At 40.2% G+C, this 19,796-nt stretch overlaps 1 protein-coding gene and 1 long non-coding RNA gene across 3 annotated transcripts in view; one reads left to right on the top strand and one right to left on the bottom strand.

The window, feature by feature from the left end:
- HECW2 (HECT, C2 and WW domain containing E3 ubiquitin protein ligase 2) overlaps window positions 1-19,796 on the bottom strand; it is a 239,273-nt gene that overhangs the window by 12,723 nt on the left and 206,754 nt on the right. Inside the window, exons 22-27 of one of the 2 annotated variants that reach the window (XM_047083672.1) lie at window positions 19,003-19,101; window positions 15,559-15,688; window positions 14,399-14,545; window positions 13,637-13,751; window positions 10,472-10,557; window positions 9,378-9,490 (exon numbers count right to left, since the gene is read on the bottom strand). In XM_047083672.1, the coding sequence (XP_046939628.1) occupies window positions 9,378-9,490; window positions 10,472-10,557; window positions 13,637-13,751; window positions 14,399-14,545; window positions 15,559-15,688; window positions 19,003-19,101 (690 nt within the window). Of the gene's footprint in view, window positions 1-5,777; window positions 6,050-9,377; window positions 9,491-10,471; window positions 10,558-13,636; window positions 13,752-14,398; window positions 14,546-15,558; window positions 15,689-19,002; window positions 19,102-19,796 lie in introns of those variants that run through there. The other variant, XR_006962746.1, reaches the window with a different exon arrangement.
- On the top strand, window positions 6,317-10,582 carry LOC124515118 (uncharacterized). Its single transcript, XR_006962747.1, has 2 exons — window positions 6,317-6,594; window positions 9,417-10,582. It is a non-coding gene; the product is annotated as an uncharacterized LOC124515118 (long non-coding RNA).

Genomic DNA, 19,796 nt, shown 5'->3' with positions numbered 1-19,796 from the left:
CTGGACAGACATCAAGTGGATGAGAAATAAGATATCAACATTGGCTATCTACATCAGCATTTTGTATGCCTGCAAAAATTTCAAAACTCCTTATAAACAAGACAGCATTGCTAATAAGGAAATTGAGGAATAGTGTGGTTAAATAAATTGCCCAATATTTACCATCAACCTGCAGTATGAGCCAAGAAGAGGAAAAGCAAAACAAAACAAAACACAATCCTCTGAGGCTTTTCACACTCCTCCCTCTCCCGCCCCATTCCATGTCCTAAGAAAACTCTAGCAGAAAATAACAGGAGGGCTCTTAGACTATGTTGACATTGGCAGCAAAAGCACATCCAGTTATTCCATCTCAATAAAAGGACATTTTTCAAATCTTTCAAAGCCAGCTACACTAAGGCTATAATGAGTTTACCTCATTTTAATCTATGCAGCCAGAACCACTCAAGGAGGGCAGGTCTGAACCCATCTTTGGGAAATCGTGCAGCCATCAATATAAAGAAGATTTAAAGCCCTCCAGACATCTGGTATGACTTAATCTCTTGGTGCTTTCTGTATTCTTCAAACGTTAACCAGGTCACATGCTTACTCTCTCTTCTTTCCTATAGATAGACAAGTCAATTATCTAAATCCAGTGAGTCCAAAGTATCACAATCCCCTCTAAATTTTCACAGTAAATTAATGAATTTCTCCTCTCTCTCTCTCTCTTTCACTGTGTGTGTGTGTGTGTGTGTGTGTACTTATTAATTGATTCCCCATTTTCCCAGAACTGATTTTTTGGTAGCTTTAGGACTCAAAATGTAAGACAAATAAGAAATTACAAACAGGATTTTAAATTAAAAGAGAAAACGAGGGACAGAGAGAGAGGGAGAAAGAGAAGGAGAAAATCATGGATCTCATTTTATCAAGTAGGTGTAGTCCTAGAAACAAAATATATTTGAATCTAATAAATCCTTTGTACTTGCATTATTATTTAGAAAGTGCTTTACTCATACTCTCTTTTTTCCAATCGGCAGTGGTGCATAATCCTTCAGATTTGTCTCCTTATTCCTATTCCCACCTCTTTATCAAGTAATTAATAAGTCAAAAGCAGACACAGGCATTCTGGAAAATTCCTAAGGAACCTTGGAACATATTACTTGTTAATGTCTAGATTCCTTTGAAAATGTGAGTATTCCTGACCTAAATTACCTTTCAAGGCCACATTTTGCCTCTGTGAGTGTCCACAGGCTTTCCCCTAAGGGAATCAGGTGTGCCTGCAGTTCTGGTTGTCAGGGCTGCTGGGGGCAGGGCCAGAGTGGGCCTGTAGTTGGGCTGTGGAGTACGCAAAGGGGGGTTTCCTCCAGGCTTTCTGGGGCCTCTAATTCAGGGCTCAATGACTCTTCAGGCAGCATCCAAGGCTGTTTCCCTGTAAAACCTCTTATACTATTTCTCCCCCTGAAGATGCCATATTCTGAAAGCTTGTCCTCCCCACACAAAGTACCGTGATGAATAAAGATTTTTCAATTTACACAACATTTCATTTATTCCTTCATTCACTGAACAATTACTTACTGAGTTCCTACTGCATGCCAGGCATTGACCTGTCCCCTGGTAGATGAGGAAGTAAAGTCTGGCCTCTGCCCACAAGGAGAATTTACAACCTGGCATCAAAATATGCAAGCAAATCGGAGGCCCTAAAGCTTGTGCCGTCTGTGCTCTGCACTAGGGGATCTGGCTGGGTGAGTGGGCACTAAAATCCAGCCTACCTTTGCCTATGCTCACCAAACCATGAGCCCTAACTCAGGGCTGCATTTCTCCACAAGGCTACAAGACACAGTTGTCTAATTAATCCAAAAGATCCAGATGAGCTATTAGCGGCCCTGCACACAAACAATTTTAATACAAGGAGTTGCAAGTCTGCTCCGCAGAGTCAGGAAAGGCTTTAAGTGGATACTGTTTGTGCCAAGCCTTGAAGGATTTGTAGGTGTATAGGGTTTTTCTGGATAAACAACAAGGAGAAGGATGTTCTTAGCAGACTGCCCGGAAGTATGGGGAAACAATGCATCATCAGGAAACTCGAGAAGTAAAAGTACTTGAGTGACAGTGGCCAAGACTAGACCATAAGCCAGTTGGGGAGGCAGGACCACATCAGGAAGTGAGGTGTGTTCATGCAAAGACCTTTCCCATTTATTCCATAGAGGAAAGGTAGCCGGTGACTAAGTATGGGGAGTAAGATGGCAGAGGTACCATTAAACAAAGCAGTAAATATAGGAAATGGGTGGGGGAATAGACAATGAGTTCAGAGCTCGTAATCAGCATGAAAATTCAAAGTTACCAATCACACAGAATGATAAAATTCAATTAAAGTAATCCAGTGATTGTTTTGTTAGCCTAGATAGATTTATAAACACAAATAAAGGTAAAACTTGTTAGGATTTTTAAAATATTCATAATTTCTGTAATATCCCCATTAATATCTTCTTAGACTATGAGATTTAGAACAGGAATTCCTGCTAAGACTAGTTCACAAATATTTGTGTAATCCATGGTGACACAGAATAATCCCTGACCTTCACCAGGTGTTCAATAAACGTCAATCAAGGGAAGGGAATTCTGGCCTTTACTACCCCCACTACTCATTTGTCATATCCCATCTGGTGGCCAATGATGTTGGTTACCTGTTCATTTAAATGTCTATTACTTCCTTCACTGTTAAGGTCCACATGGACAGAGATCAATTTATATCTACCACAAGGTTTTGCATACAATAAATGCATAATGAGTATCAAAAGGCTTTTTTAGAGGAAGTCTCTCTGCTAATAATGCCTTCCAAAGTTTCAATAGGACACCTTGGTTAAAATGTACCTGGATTTATAAATACAGTGTGGAATGTCCCCATAGTGGGGATTCCTGCATCTGGGGATGATCGGCGGAAGAAACTTCAACCTACGCACTGTGAGCTTCTTCACCTGTAAATGAAGAAGACTACACACTTGTTAAATGTAAGAATTTAAAGCTGTAGAAGAAAACTCAGTAGGGAACAGTTCCAGGACGAAAACTCTTGGAAGTCCAAGCAAAATATAAATATCCTGAGTGGATATAGCATATTTCTTGCCCACCCAAAGATATACCATGCCAGCTCTGAGGGCTAGATATTAGGAACAACAGTAATAATGGCTAAATCTAGGGGCACCTGGGTGGTGAAGTCATCTAAGTGTCCGACTCTTGGTTTTGGCTCCGGTCATTATATCATGGTTCATGAGATTGAGTCCCACATTGTGCTCCACGCTGACAGCACGGGGCCTGCTTGGGCTTCTTTCTCTCCCTCTCTCTCTGCCCCTCCCCTGCTCTCTCTCTCTCAAAATAAATAAACTTCAAAAAAAAAATGGCTACATTTATTGAATGATGTAGTAGGCCTCATTTTAAGCACTTTGCATGTGTTACCTCAGTTCATCCTCAAGACAACTTTGTGATGTAATTACTGGTATGTATCTCAATTGTTCAGATGAGGATACAGAGATACAAAAGTGACTCTGGCATATCGCATCTGGAGTAGTCCACAGTCATACCCTAAGTTTAAGAATTCACTAAGAACAGGGCACCTGGGTGGCTCAGTCAGCTAAGCGTCCGACTCCGGCTCAGGTCATGATCTCACAGTCCATGAGTTCGAGGCCCGCGTCGGGCTCTGTGCTGACGGCTCCGAGCCTGGACCCTGTTTCAGATTCTGTGTCTCCCTCTCTCTCTGCCCCTCCCCTGCTCATGCTCTGTCTCTCTCTGTCCCAAAAATAAATAAAAACATTTAAAAAAATTTATTAAAAAAAAAAGAATTCACTAAGAACAATATTCACTGAGTGCAAATTATATGCCAGGACTCAGCACTATAGGCAAAGCCACATTCAATTCCAACAAGGTCCTTGTTCTCACGGGCTTATATCCTAGAGGGAGAGACAGATAATCAACAAGTAAACCAATAACTAAACATAATGATTAAGTTGGGGTATGTCTAATGAAGGAAATAAAGTGTGACAGAGTGACAGGTGCACTGGGGGCACTAGCCTGGAGGGGCTTTCTGAGGAGAACAAGAATTTCTTGGCCTTTTTGTTGTTTTTGTTTTTTGGTAAATGTTTTCATAAGAATAAAAAGCAGAGTTTTAAAAATGAAAAAAGTTGTATCTTTAAAAAATATTTTTATTTTTTAAAGTTCTAGTCCACTAGAGAAACTGTCTCCCCGAGACACCCATTTCATAATTAATTCTTGCTTATTTCTTAATTTGGGTCAGCATTTCATTCATAATAATCTCCAGACACAGCCATTTTCAAAACGCTTCCCCCCCCTTCAAAAAACCCACTACCCCTCCATCATTATTGCAGCTCTCCAAATCCTTTGTCCCATCATCCTACTTGGCAAGAACCTTCAGAGATGAACACATAAACTCCATACCATGCTGGGAGAGAGGATTTGCCCTGCATTTTCCAGGCTGGCATGTTAGCATCCTGTCTTTCAGAATGTTTCAGAGCAATTGCCATAAAGTGAATTGACTGTCTCGTAAGTACATCAGAGCACCAGGGGATAGGAAATCTACAGAAACTCAAAATACAGAACTAACTACCAACCGCAGAGCAGAGGAAGTGCAGTAATGTGTTCAGACTATAAGCCTTTGCGGAGACACCAGTCTGCCTCCATCATTATTTATCATCTGCGTCTCTAGTTACTTCATTACCACAAGAGAGAAAAAAAGAGCCATGGACTCAACTTGTACTGGCTTCAGAAACAACCCTATATACTTTAATACACTTTTTGGCTCACAATGTAAGTAGTGCTACCACAAAGTGAGACTAGGAAATCTGAGAAAATAAGACTCAAATTTGCTTGCTTGAAAGGTTGAAAAGCCCTCCATCATCTGTGTCTAGAAAGGCTAAGATGCCCTCCCGTTTGCCACAACTGCCCATCCTCATTCTGTACAGCCACTTCCAGCTCTCTAGGCTACAGCCTCTCATTTCTGAATGAGATGATGCCAGAATTTTTTTTAAATTTTTTTACATTTATTTATTTTTGAGAAACAGAGTGAGACAAAGCATGAGCAGGGGAGGGGCAGAGAGAGAAGGAGACACAGAATCTGAAGCAGGCTCCAGGCTCTGAGCAAGTGGTCAGCACAGAGCCTGACATGGGACTCGAACTCACAAACTGTGAGATCATGACCTGAGCCGAAGTCGGACGCTGAACCGACTGAGCCACCCAGGTGCCCCATGCCAGACTTCTTATAGAATACATTTTGTAAGTAAGAAGAACACCCATCCATTTTGTCTCCAGTCAAAAGAGAGGTCCTACTTTACAGGTTAAATACTGTCTCACTAACAGGAAAAAGAAATACATTGGGGTTGACCAGCATGAGACAGACCAGATCTTCAGTTCTGCAACTTAAACCTATCAGGAAATAGCTGGAAAAATGGCTTCAGTATATCCGTTTCAATGATAGGAGAAATGGCCTCAGTCATATAGAACAATCTCTTCAGACTACAGACAATCTTACAGATCTTTTTTTAACATTTAAGCAACACCCCACATTTCAAAGGATGACGCCAATGTTATCAGTCAAAAAAATCACTTCTGAAAAAATATATGGTCGTACATTGAAGTTCTTCTTGTTATATTTTTCCTCCAAGTGTACTTTCTCTGAGGAGCACATCTTCATAGTTATAGCAGTATGGTGGGCTTACGGAAGAGTCAGAATCAAGGGATAAAAAGAACAAAGGAAAGCTACTCTCTCTAAGGACTTTCAAATGCATTATCTTACTCACTTGTCACATCCTCTTTGAGCAGGGCATTGTTGTCCCTATTCTGCAGAGATGGATCAGGCCTCTTGCTTCGGAGCAGAAAGCCAGTATATCCTTTCGCTATGATCTGCACGCATGCCTCTCCAATAGATAAGCTCACTACCTGTGGAGCAGAATGGCTGAACAGCTATTTCTCCCTATCAGATCTAAAATGTTAGAGCCTGTTATAGACAAGATACGAAAGTAGTCTGCTTGCCTGACGTGCTTCATATATCATCTGTATTTATGCATTTTTATAATCTGGGTAAAACTAGGAACCTTAGGTCATAATGAAGAAAGGAAGAAACAACGTCTGTTGCCCAACTGTGTGTACGCAATGATAATGGAGAACACCATCACTTATAATGAGTCAGCACACAAACTTCCTGGAACTCTCAGGGGGAAGTAGAAAGTGAACCAGCCTGACTCCCAAGATTTTCAGAAACCTCTCACTATAAGTTTTTGTTCAACCAAACCTAATATACCACCCTCTCCCTGGCCTTTTGCACATCAAGTGATCTTCTAGGTCCCAGAGTTAGCTGGTGGCAGAGGCAGGACTAGAACCCAGATCTTCTAACTCCCAACCCTGTGCTCCTTCCAATACACTACTGCCTGATATATTTTACAGATGATGGTGACAGAAATCATAATGGCAGCCACTACTAACTACTCAAGGCCAGGGTCAGCAGTAAATGTTTTACATGAATGATTGCATTGAATCCTCAGAATTACTGACCTACAAAGTAAATAAGGAAACAGAGGCTCAGAAAAATTAAGCAACTTCTCCAAGACTCAACTGCAGGTAAGCGACAGAGCTGGAACGCAGCCCAGTCTCTCTGAAGCTAGGTCTCAGGTCTACATCAAATTACCTTTCTCTGCTTACCATGTTTGGTGAAAATTGCAGTGATTAAATGTGAACAACTTATATATCTGCTTATTACTACAGTTTATTCCATCTACTTTACAAAAATAAATCTTTATAAAAAATAGATTTCAAGAGTAAAGTGGCACAATTAATCTGCCATTTCCTGACTCCTTGATGCTAATCCTTGAGTTTTTCAGAATGGTGCAAAGCCTTAATCAGACAGTGTGAATCTGTTTTTGAGATACAAATATGTGTTTAAGGTGGGGGTGGGGGAGGGATGATTCAGGTATAAAGAAAATATTTCTTTAAATAATGAAATTACAGTCTCCCAAATCTGGAACATCAGGTATGCTGGCTAATACTTAGGGGGTTGGATGTAGTGCCTCTGTTCACAGATTGAAATATACTGAGGGTGACTGAGGAGGCTTACGCCGGCCCTGAGCTGGCACTGCTCATTGCCGTCTGTATCTGTATTTTCAGTGCCCCTCTTGTCATGTGTTGATGCTTAGAAAATAATTATTAAGAAACAGTGTCTTGCAATCGCTAGGAAGAAAGTCTCGTTAACAGGTTTCTCAAAGTTACTTGTACTTAAAAAAAAAACTCAGGATGACATCCTGGGGTACCTAATACCATTGGGGAAGATCATTTAACCCCCCCCCCCAGATTGCAGCATTTTTTTTTAACATTTATTTATTTATTTTGAGAAAGAGCATGTGAACGGGGGAGGAGCAGAGAGGGAGGGAGAGGGAGAATCCCAAGCGGGCTCTGCAATGTCAGAGCCCTATGAGGGGCTCCAATTCACAATCCTCGAGATTATGATCTAAGTCTAATCAAGAGACGCTCAACTGACTGAGCCGCCCAGGTGCCCCACAGTCTTATTAGTAAAATGAGAGGCAATCTGAAGTCTTTTTTACCTCAAAAATACTGTATTGTTACTGCTGATTACATAAAGGAGTTCTAAAATCAACTCTCCTCCATTCCTCTTTTATTCATGTGTTCCCTCCTTTTCTTTTGTTTCAGTTCCAGTTCTCCATTCAACCCCAAACACTTATATTCACAACTACTACCTTACAGGCTCTTAAATTTATTAGCAGCAGCAAAGCAATTTTTTTTTCACTCCAGGGAAGTGCATTATCTTATTATGAATGAGAATCAATGCAGAGAGCATTCACATGGCACTAAAGCATGTATGATTTAAGTTAAAGAGGTATAGAGTACGTTGACATGATTTAATACTCTCTAGAAACCATAGTGGCAATTTTTAGTGACGAGATTCTAAATAGTTATTCATATATACTTAAAATGAGAGCTTCTGCGAACACCTAAGTCACAGCCACAATCATAAGAAGCCACAGTGTGATGACCAACATTGTTTCACTAAAGCTAACAAATGCTTTGGTTATACAGCATTTTGTATTATAACAGAAGATATTTGCAAATGATATATCCAATAAGGGGTTAGTATCCAAAATATATAGAGAAATTATACAACTCAACACCAAAATCCCACAAATAATCCAATTAAAAATGGGCCAAGGATGTGAACAGATATTTTTCCAAAGAAGACATACAGATAGCCAACAGGCACATGAAAAGATGCTCTACATCACTAATCATCAAGGAAATGCAAATCAAAACCACAATGCAACATCCCCTATCACTTTCAGGATGGTTAAAATAAAAAAGACAAGAAATAAGTGTTGGCGAGGATGTGGAGAAAAAGGAATGAGGCCTTATGCACTGTTGGTAGAAATGTAACTTGGTGCAGCCACTGTGGAAAACAGTTGGGAGGTTCTTCAAAGAATTAAAAATAAAAATACCATATGATCCAGTAATTCCACTACTAGATATTTACCCAAAGAAAATGAAAACACTAATTCAAAAAGATACTGCAGCATTATTTACAATAGCTAAGATACGGAGGCAACCCATATTGACTGATGAACGGATAAAGAATATGTGGTGCGTGTGCCTGTCACATGTGCCTGCACGCGCGCGCGCACACACACCCACCCACACACACACACAGAGGAATGTTGCACAGTCATACAAAACATGAGATCTTATCATTTGTAAAAACACAGATGAACCTAGAGTATATTCTGTTAAGTGAAATAAGTCAGACAGAGAAAGCCAAATGATTTCACTTACATGTGGCATCTAAAAAACAAAACAAATGAGTAAACCAACAAAAGGCAGAAATAGACTCATAGAGAGAACAAACTTATAGTTGCCAGTGGGGAGGGGGAATGGGAGATAGTCAAAATGGGTGAAGGGAAGAAGGTGATACAGGCTTCCAGTTGTGGAATGAATAAGTTAGGCTAATAGAAGGCACAGCATAGGGAATACAGTCAATGATATTATAATAGTGACGTCTTGGGGCAGACAGTAGCTACACTTGTGGTGAACACGGCATAATGTATAGACTTGTCGAATCACTATTTTGTACACCTGAAACTAATGTAACATCATGTGTAAATTATACTTCAATAAAAAAAAGAGACAAAGATATGTATGCATGCATTTTAAGTATGCCCAGTAAGATCTTTTACTCCTCCATTTTGAAAGGTAATCAAAGATAAATTCATTCTAAGAGCTTTTTTCCACTCTCCCAAACTTTTAATATAAAAACAGTAATTAATCAATACACGCATAACTTAAAGCTCTCTCTCCTGGAATACCTGTCATGACAGTACAGAAGTGTTGTTTTTTTATTTTACCTGGGAAGAGCAGTGATTTTCCCCCATTTCTCCACACAGAATCTTCTCGGGCCATTACTCCCTCGGAGAGAAGCAAATCCTTCATAGGGAATGCTGGATGTGCCTGTGACAAACTATCAACCAAAGAAAACAGAAGGATAAAGTGAAACCAAGAGGCTAGCTGCTGACAAACGCATGGCATCATTCATGTGCAGGGCCCTCAGGGAAGAACAGCAGGCTGCTCACTGGTGGGAAAGCCTGAAGACAAAACTCCATGGGTGTGGAAAAACCCAACACAAGAATTCTGACAAAGATCTGGGGAACACTAAGGAAAGACAGTGCATTATAAAAGAAAAGGAGATCCAGAGGGTCTTAGTAGATAAAGCATCCTGTATGGCTAGCCAGCTCAGTAGACTAAATTGGGTGTGTTTCCCATTACAGATAAATAAAGTAGGTATATCAATCAACCTAAGTCTACTTGACATCAGTCCCTGATCAACTTGAGGTGAATAAATGAGGACCAGATCCTTGATCCAAAGGAGTTAAGACCCAATCTATTTGTAAGGCTCTGCCTAAGCATCCAGAAGGCTTGTTCTCGATATTTCTTTGGCTGCGATCAACCAGCAAATGCCCATGTAACTATGAACACCACAAGAAAATAATGAGTTAGTTTCCCCAGTATCCTTGAACTTCACTGTTATCTCAAGTTTGTGGAAAGTTACATGGAAGAAAAGAAAAGATTCTTTTTCAAAGACCCGGTCACTTCCTAAGGGACTGAAGGTCATTTTCTATTGCTAGAGGTGCTGCCCTGCAGAGTGCCCCAGGACCTCATGTTGAAGGGACCAAGCTGCCCTGAAGGCAGGTGTTTTTCCTGGGATTCTTGGACTGGAGTTGGTATTTCCTCAAAATTCCAATGAGATGCTTGGACGTGGCTGGGGATGTTCTGCATAGTGACGGAGCCACAGAACATGCAATCAGAAGAGTCTGAAACAATGTATCCCACATTTGCAGGCAAACATGGGGTGTGTTTACTGAGTACTTAGCAATTATTAAACATAAGCAATTCCAATAATAATTATATTAAGGCATTAAAAAATTAACCAATGGCATCTTACCTGTAACAACCTGAGTCGCTGTTCATTGTTGAATCTTTCCACTGCAGCCCAGAACCACCGAATTACAATATGATTGTCATGATATCCTATTAAACCAATCAGGAAAGCCCACATTACTTTGACCTGTCTATGTTAAGATGACATGACACCATGACGTGTCGACAAAAGACCCCCAGACATAAATCATCATCTTGGATTCTTTAAAGGTTGTCTATCATTTAAGACTAGGGAATAACACTGTAAATACAATCACACGAGTGTCAAAAGTCAAACAAAGACAATACTCAATGAAACTAGGAGGTCTCTGTTTCCATTTAGTGGTCAGTAAACAAAACTGGTGGAGAGAAGAACAACAAAGTTGTCATTTTAACCATACCATTTCTGAAAAAGATCATTGCTGTTACTGGAAATACCTAACTCTTTTGGTCATTCATTTAAGAAATAATTTTCAAGTATCACTATGCCAAGCACTGTACTAAGCTTGGGGGTAACAATGGCAAAGCAAACGGACCCTTACAGGGCTTCTGGTAAAGGAGAGACATGTTAATCAAATAAGTATACAAGTAAATACTTAATTGCAAACTATTTTAAAACTACATATAATGTTCATGTTTTTTTTTTTTTTTCAACATTTATTTATTTTTGCGACAGAGAGAGACAGAGCATGAACGGGGGAGGGGCAGAGAGAGAGGGAGACACAGAATCGGAAACAGGCTCCAGGCTCTGAGCCATCAGCCCAGAGCCCGACGCGGGGCTCGAACTCACGGACCGCGAGATCGTGACCTGGCTGAAGTCGGACGCTTAACCGACTGCGCCACCCAGGCGCCCCTAATGTTCATGTTTTTAAATCAACTTACTTTTTATTAATAAAAAGGAAATCGTAATTTTATTACTCTATTTCCTTCAACTAATAAATCGCAAATAACCACGAACCTAAATGTTACTTTTATTCCATAGCTTAGTAGAATTTAATAAAATGTCAAAAGTATCATCCCCGGGAGGATTAAGGCAGTACGTGTGGATCCCAAAATCTTTCATCGGAGAAAAATTAAGTTGAGAGAAGATTAAGGTACAATTGGTGATTCAAACCAATTAACTCATGTGCTCGAGGTACACAAAGCCACTCTCATTCCGAGTCAGCACAAGTAAGTCCAACATACAAGGTGGGTAACAAACGATTTGAATTTGAATTTTTGCTCACAGGTTACAGTGGTTGTAGAATTTGGGGGAAATTTTGCCTTAGCGTTTACCATTTGATCAGTGATGCTTAGTGCCCTTTGGACAAGAAAGGGATCCAAGTGAAAGGTAAATATATTTATACTGGACATGGTGTTATACAGGCTCCATGTCCATTTGGCAGAAACTAGCTATTTGGTGCTGAGCAAATCGTTTTCTCATCTATAAAATAAGCACAGTGGCTCTTTATAGCTCTTCTGATCTTATGAATCAGGCCCCTTTCTGCTTCTCCTTTGCTGTTTGTGCCAAACCTTCTGGAGGAGGAGGACAGCAAGTGTCTCTTCATATTCTCTACAAACAGCTGCCTAATGACCACATGGCAGGTGGCAGAGCTGCCTCTTCATCCAGTGCCAGCTAGTTGGGTCAGCAAACAGCTGGGTATCTCACCATCTCTCTGCCTCCCCACCCGGAGCACTCTCTTCCCAAGCATTTCACTTGGAAAGATTTACAATAACCATGAAATAGGGACTTGAGTAGACATACACAGTGAATAAAGCTTACAATACGTAAAGATGAATATGGCTGATCTGATTAACAGTGTTGCTATTAGAATCTGCCCCGGGGCAGAGCCGGGGGGGGGGGGCGGGGGGGGCTAATGGCATTTATGGTAAGATTTTTAAGTTATGTAGCATGCTGGAGAAAATTGTGTTCTAGGTGGTAAAAAGAGCTTGGTTAACAAAGTTACAATAACCAAGGCCACATGTGGGTTACACATGGGGCCAGTTGGAAAAGATGCATCGTAGCAATTGGGTTTCAGAAATAGCAGCAAGAGAGACTGCAATTTAATACGGCCTTTCAGAGAAAATGGGCACGCACGGCCAGCCCACGGCAATAGCGATGAGCTGGAAGAGCCACGAACAGGCAAGAACAAAAGCAATTCAGCAAATGTTATTTTTTTTTTTTACTCTAAACTTAAAAAAAATTTTTTTTAATCTTTTGTTTCAATTTACAGATAACTGAAGATAGAGATGTTCAGCTCTCAGTGTATTCTGCTAAGTGGTTAATTCAGCGACTTAAAGTTTGTAGTTTTTACTCTCCAAGTTCAGAACTGCTGCTAACCTTACATTCTGAGTTAAAAACCAAAAGCCAAAATCACAACAAAAAGCAACTGCTATTTGTCATGACTTTCTGAAGACTATCACACTGCAATAAATTTCAGAAAAGGTATTCTCTCTTTGCTTAAAATTATGGGATAAAACTTCAACTCTGGATCACCATCAGGTCCCTTTCAAAGTCTATTGACTCAGTGATGAGATTTCAATGGCTTCAGTCCCAACTGCTAATAGACAATTTATAGTCATCTACAGAAATGCCACTTCTAAAGCTTCCCAGGCGGTGAACTGTCATACGATGCAGGTTTTAACTAATCTTACAGTAGTTTGCTTTTCAGTTGAACTTCATGCTTGAGTTTAGAAGGGCCTGTTCAATAAGCTTCTTGAATTTTGAGAACCAGGTCTTATTCCATTTATGTGTTTCAACCGTGAATTACGACTGGTAGGTAGTTCAGTGAAATGCAGAAAAACTGCCTTTGCTCTATTGGGAAGCTTAGAGGGTGTGTCGCTTCAAGTTTTAGAATGGAGGGAGAAGAGGTGGAGTTTGACCAGGTGGATGTGAGTTCCTAGGTGCTTCACTAACAACACCATAAAACAATTAATTAGTGTTCTTATGGTCACATTTCTTCACCAACAATTAACAGTTATGACATCCTCAGATGGTGTGTAAACAGTCCTTCCTCCACTTGATGGATGAGGTAACTAGGAAAAGAAGGGAATGTACCTTGCCCAAGGTCTCAGAGGAGACTGTGGCAAACCTATGATTATAATACAGAGTGCCTTGCCTGTCCTGGATTCAGGCTGGCATTCAGGCTAACCATTTGCTTCCCCTTAATATGAAACGTAAAAGTTCAGCCATCTCTAAATCACATTTCACCTCCTCTGTATTCTGTGTTGTTTCTCCAGTCACTCAGGTCGATTTCAGCTGTGCCCGCGATGACGAGTTCCAGTTCTCTTGCATCAAAAACAGACACCAGCCTGGCATCCACCACCTGTGGAGTAAAAAGAATGCAGGGCATGGCTTGTGAGTCAGGAGAAATCTCAGCTATAATTAAGCCTCATCAGAAAAGGAGGGCACAAGGAATTTTAGGAATAGGACGGAAGTGCTCTGTGTAGGCACTCTGAAGAATGCAATGCTCTCGACAAATATATTTTTAAGACAAGATGGATGAGTTTCTCCTCAACAGAATTTTCATTTTAAGACTGACCACTGATAAATCCAGTTTGTTTTTCTCTTTTAAAAAGATCTAGTGCTCCTCCAAAGGAAGTCACATGGAGTATTTGTCACAACTCATTCAAACCCTAAGATACAATCACTTCACATAGCAAGCATGAGACGTGATCACCCGTATCAAAGCATGAGTAAGACGTATGACTTCACTGTTATTAGTGGTCATTAAGTCATGAAATGCTACTTGAATTCATCATTTTATTTCAAAGATCTCTTGTAAGGGGGCATGGAGCTTTTTTGTGTTCTTGAAACACATACAAAATATATTGGAGTTTTTAAATTGAAAGTGCAATAATAAATATAACAAAAGAAAAATGGAAATATCGCACACAAATAAAGCACCAGAAGATGGACTGTGGTATCATAGATAGCAGCCTGCAAAACCCCACTCCCTCTGATTGTCTTTACCTCATAGAAGCCACGCACTAAACTCTCTGTTTGCTGAACAACACCCCTCTCAATCCGCCATTTCACCATCCTCTCGATGTACTCCTTCTTGTTCTTCTCTGTGACCGGGATATTGGCACCCCCTGGTTTTAATTCTCGTTCGGTAATCTGAGATTAAAAAACAAAACAAAACACTGAACATAAAGAAATACTCTTGATGTTAGAAGAACACTGCTACCAATGAGCCGAAATCACCCAGCTACCTGTCTTTGCCCTAGCCACGGCGGGAGGGGGGTTTCCACAACAGTGGGGGGAGGTGCAACATGGAGCCCACGCACACACCAGTGCTCAGTAAAAACTAGGCATTGAGCTGATGTCTAAAAGCCTCAGTGGTTAAAAATCTATATATTGTGAGTGCTGGAGGTTAAATTTTAAATCCTGACTAAACTAGTAAGTCTTTTAAATGAAAATAAATTAGCTCCAGGTTCTGCCCCACTGCTATTGGAATGTTTGGCAAAAACATATTTTCGCAAATTCCATTAGGGTTCAGAATCAACTACATATCAAAAGCCAATATTTAAGTAAAGATTTGCCTTAAGGAAGCAGAATTACATTTAAGTGAATGTTACATTGAGAACTTCTTTTCCAAAACACGAAGTACAGAAGACTAGCCAAACATAAATGTGTAAATAAGAATATTACTTATGAAACAGTATATAATTTTTGAAAGAAATGTTTTTAACCAACGACCATGTTTTCAAACCTTCACCAAAACATTATTTCATCCCTCAGCTTCAAAACATTTTCCGCTCTTAAACATGAATGAGAGTTAAGTACAAATGCCAATTAAATAATTTAATATTCAACTCTGGGGTAGCATGGACTTTGAAAAGCTGTATTTTATACAAGGCAATTCTAAAATTTTATGTGGATATTTTAGTTGGGAATAAAAAGAAGATTGCTTATAACACACAAATAGTTACCACAATCTGTAAATTAGACCATCCTACTCTGCTGTTGGTATTAAAATAATTTTTGTAGCCAAAATTATTATAACTGTATATAAACAGGGGTTGAAACCACCCAACAAGCCACAAATAAGTATGCATATGAATTAATTCTTCATCAACCAACAGCCTTTAATTACCACGCTAAGTCACCGGGGATTCACATACACAGACCTGCCCAAAAACTTCTTCATTCACAGTGAATGTCAGGTCCAGGATGTCATGGATATCATTGTCTTTCATCCACTGCAGGCTCTGGTGGAACTCTTCATCAAGGTATTCTAGATCACTCAGGTCACACAGACTAAGATGATAAACAGATAGAAGCAGATATGTAGGGATGACTGTTAGGAAAACCCCACAGACACAGGAAAGAAACTAAGAATTGAAGACAAGAACAAGGTCAACAAAATAGGCAGTGATTTCTGGAATGTTCTCAGTCAAACTCAGTAACCAAAGCAGCTAAATAATAAAAAAAATACGCTATACGATGTAAAAATCCTGGATATATAAAATGCCTTAAATCAACCAGCCTGTCCGAGTGGCTGCCATTTGCCTAGTCATTCACGACTAATGCCAGAGCAGGAACTGGAACTCAGGTGTTCACAGCCTGAGTCCCATATTCTTTTGGCTACGTTACACCACCTTAAAACACTGTTCTCATAATTAGATATTTTTGGTGTGTTTCTATACTGTACTTTAACTTTGTTATTTTTTTCAAAGACTAGATTGAGTGATCCACATTCACATACATCTCCTTTTTCTTCATGGTTCTTGTTTTTTCCAGATTTCTGAAAACAGCAAGCTACGGAATCTCTCTACAATTATAATAGTTTTCCATACTTCTTTCCTCTTTTTTCATTGTGGAGAGAGGATCTGCATACAATGGAGTTACTGTTATATAGCCCAGTTTTAAGGTGGTAACAACTGATTTGCTTTTGTTGTTTTGAATTTTCCCCCCATCAGCCCAATTTCAGAGGTCATTTTGTTTCGTTCAGTATAAACATTTATTAGGCATCAAGGATGTGCCAGACATCTTAACAGCTACTTGATAAACAGTTACTGCCCTCAGGGGCTAATGGTCTAGTTGGGGAGACAGGCACACAAATAGGTCAATTAATATAAGGTGATGATGATAGCCTAGGCTGGGTAACACTTAAAATTTGTGTATTTCTTACATGAATGTTACACTCCAATTAAAAACAACGATAAGGTAGATACAGGGAGTTCTCATAGCAAGAATGCGGGACTCAACCTGGAGATTCAGGAAAGTCTTTTGGAGTAGGTAATACCTACATCAAAATTTGTAGGCTGTTTAAAAGATAGAGAAGTAAAGGGAAATGGATGAAAAGAAGGAGAAGGGGGAAAAGAAAGGGAGGAGAGAACAACATTAACAAAGCACAAGGCCATGGAATATGCAAAATACTCAAGCATACTGGTAGTATCAGAGAGTTAACCACAAGACATAACATCCAGAGAAGGCTAGGAAGGTAGCTGGGACCAGGCCTTGAATATCATTCTAAGGAGCATGGTGCTTCGGAACTACTGAAATATTTTAGGACAGGAAATGACATGATCAGATGTGAGATGCGATTTTAAATAGTTCTCTGGAGATTGTAGTATAGAGGATTACTTAAAATGGGGGTGGGGAGAGGAGTGGTTCTCATCAGATGGTGGAGGCAATTAGTAGACCACTACAGTAATCTGGCCAAAATAAGATAAGAGTTTTATTTTAAGAGCACAGCTATTAAGGGTGGACAGAAGAAGATGAATTTAAGAATTATTTAAGGGGTAAACATGGGCATTAGTAAGTGGTATCATCAGGGGTATAAAGAAGGCTATCAAAATAGGGGTACCAAATGAACTCATGTTGCAAGCCAGCTCTGATTAACTGCCAGTCTTGAGGACTATAAATGGAAAAAATTCCTGAGGCCAAAATGAATTCAGTGGGGAAGAGTATGATAAATGATTTGTGAACCACAGCATGGCAGTGGAATGGGTGGTAGGGAAGAGCAGAATCTGTGCTGTCTATCTGCCATCCCTGTGTGAGGGTGACTCCCGGTTTCTGACCAGTGACCTGAGAATCCTGGCACCGTGGACTGTGACTAGGCACATGGGAGAAGGTACACTTTTAGGTTGAGGAAATTGAGGAGTTTAGTGGTCACCATGTTGATTTTGAGATGCCTAGGAGACATGCACGTGGAGACACTCAGTGGAATGTTGACCACATGAGCCTCTAACTCAAAGATTAAGACTAAGGGTGCAGATGTGAGCCAGTAGGAGAAGAGACAGGTGTAGACATTTCGCCATGACAGCACATAGAGAGAGAAAAGCAGGAGGGGGGAGAGGCAAGAATGGAAGCTCCAGGAACACCGAAATTTAAGGGGAAGTCAGAGGAGAAGCCCATGAAAGAGACATAAAAATAAAAGGGGAACTGGGAGAGAACAGTGTCAGGGACACCAGTGGAGGAAAGACACAAAGTAAGTGGGTGGGGTTCGGGGTTGGAGTGGTCAACAGTATCAAAACCAGTAGGATGATACAGTAAGATGAGGACTAAAGGATATTCTTTAAAAGCTTCTAAGGGTTACTGGTGGCAAGGAAGCCAGGCTAAAGTGTGTTGAGGGCACATCAGCACAGACCACTCTTTTAGGAAGCTTATAGGAGAAGATGAGAAAAGGCAATGAAATGGGAAGGTGCAAATCAGACAAGGGGAACCCGAGAGGCAAATGGACAGTGCCCAGTTCCCCAGGGTTTCATCTGCCCAGACACCAAAAGGGAGGAAAGCAAAAAGTCTTCCTACTGACCCTCTTAAGAGCCCATTAGAAACGCTTGCTTTTCATTTGAAGTCTAGGCTTCCATTTTACAGAAAGCAGGCACATGGCCTCTGTCAGGGAATAACCTGGACAGAACACAGCAATCATTCTGTGCTTTCTCCTTGCAAGTTTGAGCTACTACCCCACCAGACAGTTGCCTTCTCCTGTTTAGCCTTGTAAATGACTACTGATTACAGGACAGAAACTGTTTGCTCTACATTTTACAATAATTGTAATCTTTCACTGTGGCAACAATGAAGAAAAAGTTCTGTGAATGCTAAATTCTCATCTGCCATAATAAATTACTATCTTGCATATAGGGAAGTCTCAAGAAAAATAAGGGACTGCCCACCTCCAGCAAACAAACAAAAAATAAGACAAAAACAAAACAAAAGGAGAATGAAAACTTGGACCAAGAGTAAGCAGTTGAAGTCTGCATCAAGCAATATATAAAATGCTTCTCATAAAGGATAGGGGGCTGTGAGTCACCAAGACTAACCCACAACTATTCTATTAATAATCGGCATTAATACCACAGGAATTCCAGTGCTGTATTTGAAGTACAATTGTTTTGAAGAAACATGTGTTGCAACAAATGAGAATAAATTTTCTAGAACAAAGCAAAACTAAGACTTTAGGGGCAAGACAGAAATACAGGGTTGGGGAAAACACAGTGACCATATTTGAAACTGTTTTAGCTTCAGACATCTAAGCAGATACGTGACACTGACAAAAGGCCCTTTTTTAATAAAAGAAATATTACATTCTTACATATTAATTGCACAAGCAACAAAAATACTCTTACATTCTGAGAAGAGCTTTGTAAAAGGGCCGTGTGAAGAAAGCATCCAACAAATACTGGTGTATTAGCGCAAGACCAAGAATCCTACCACTGAATCGGAACCTGTGAAGAAAAAGCACAAGACAGCTTACACATCATGAGGCAGTTTCTAAATTGTTCTATCTGACTTCTAGAAAGCCTTTCAGCTCTAATCATCTAAGTTTGTCCAGGACTGATCGTTTACTGGGTCCGTGAGAGTTTGTGTGCATTGTAGCCTGTGTCTTCATTAGGCAAATATTCACATTTACTTGAAAAAAAATCTGTTTCACTCTGTTAATAATTCCTTCACCTCATGTTAATAATGTCTACCATGTAGCACCCCACATGGTCAACACGAATTCCCCATGTGCAGGTCAGTGAAATTTCCCCAAGCCATTTCTCAGAGGTGACAGACTGAGACCAGCGGTGGTGGGGAAAATGCTGTCCCCTTCTAGTTTGCTTGCAAGAGTATTCGCAGAATTTCTCTAATACAAACCCACTAGCAATCCCCTCTTGAGGAAAAGCCCAATCTCAAAGTGAGAAAGTTCCTATACCTGGTCTCTCTCAAACTGCACTCCGGATGGTAATTGTCACGATCCAAGAATTATGCATGTGGACCTTTGGGGGAGTTTCCTCATGGGACATTCTGTTCTCTAAAATTTCAAGGCTCAATCCTATTCTGAATCACTTTGGAAACTTTACTAAATACATCAGTCATGATTGGATTTGCTGAGATGTACACTTATTTTCTCTTTCAGAAAGGGATCCAAAAATGTACA

This window comes from Lynx rufus, unplaced genomic scaffold, assembly GCF_022079265.1.
Source record: "Lynx rufus isolate CCGP_SWC_20201006 ecotype Redwood Valley unplaced genomic scaffold, mLynRuf1.p SCAF_2, whole genome shotgun sequence".
NCBI lineage: Eukaryota > Metazoa > Chordata > Mammalia > Carnivora > Felidae > Lynx > Lynx rufus.
Note: the sequence above shows the minus strand (reverse complement) of the source record. Positions and strands in the feature narration are given on the sequence as shown.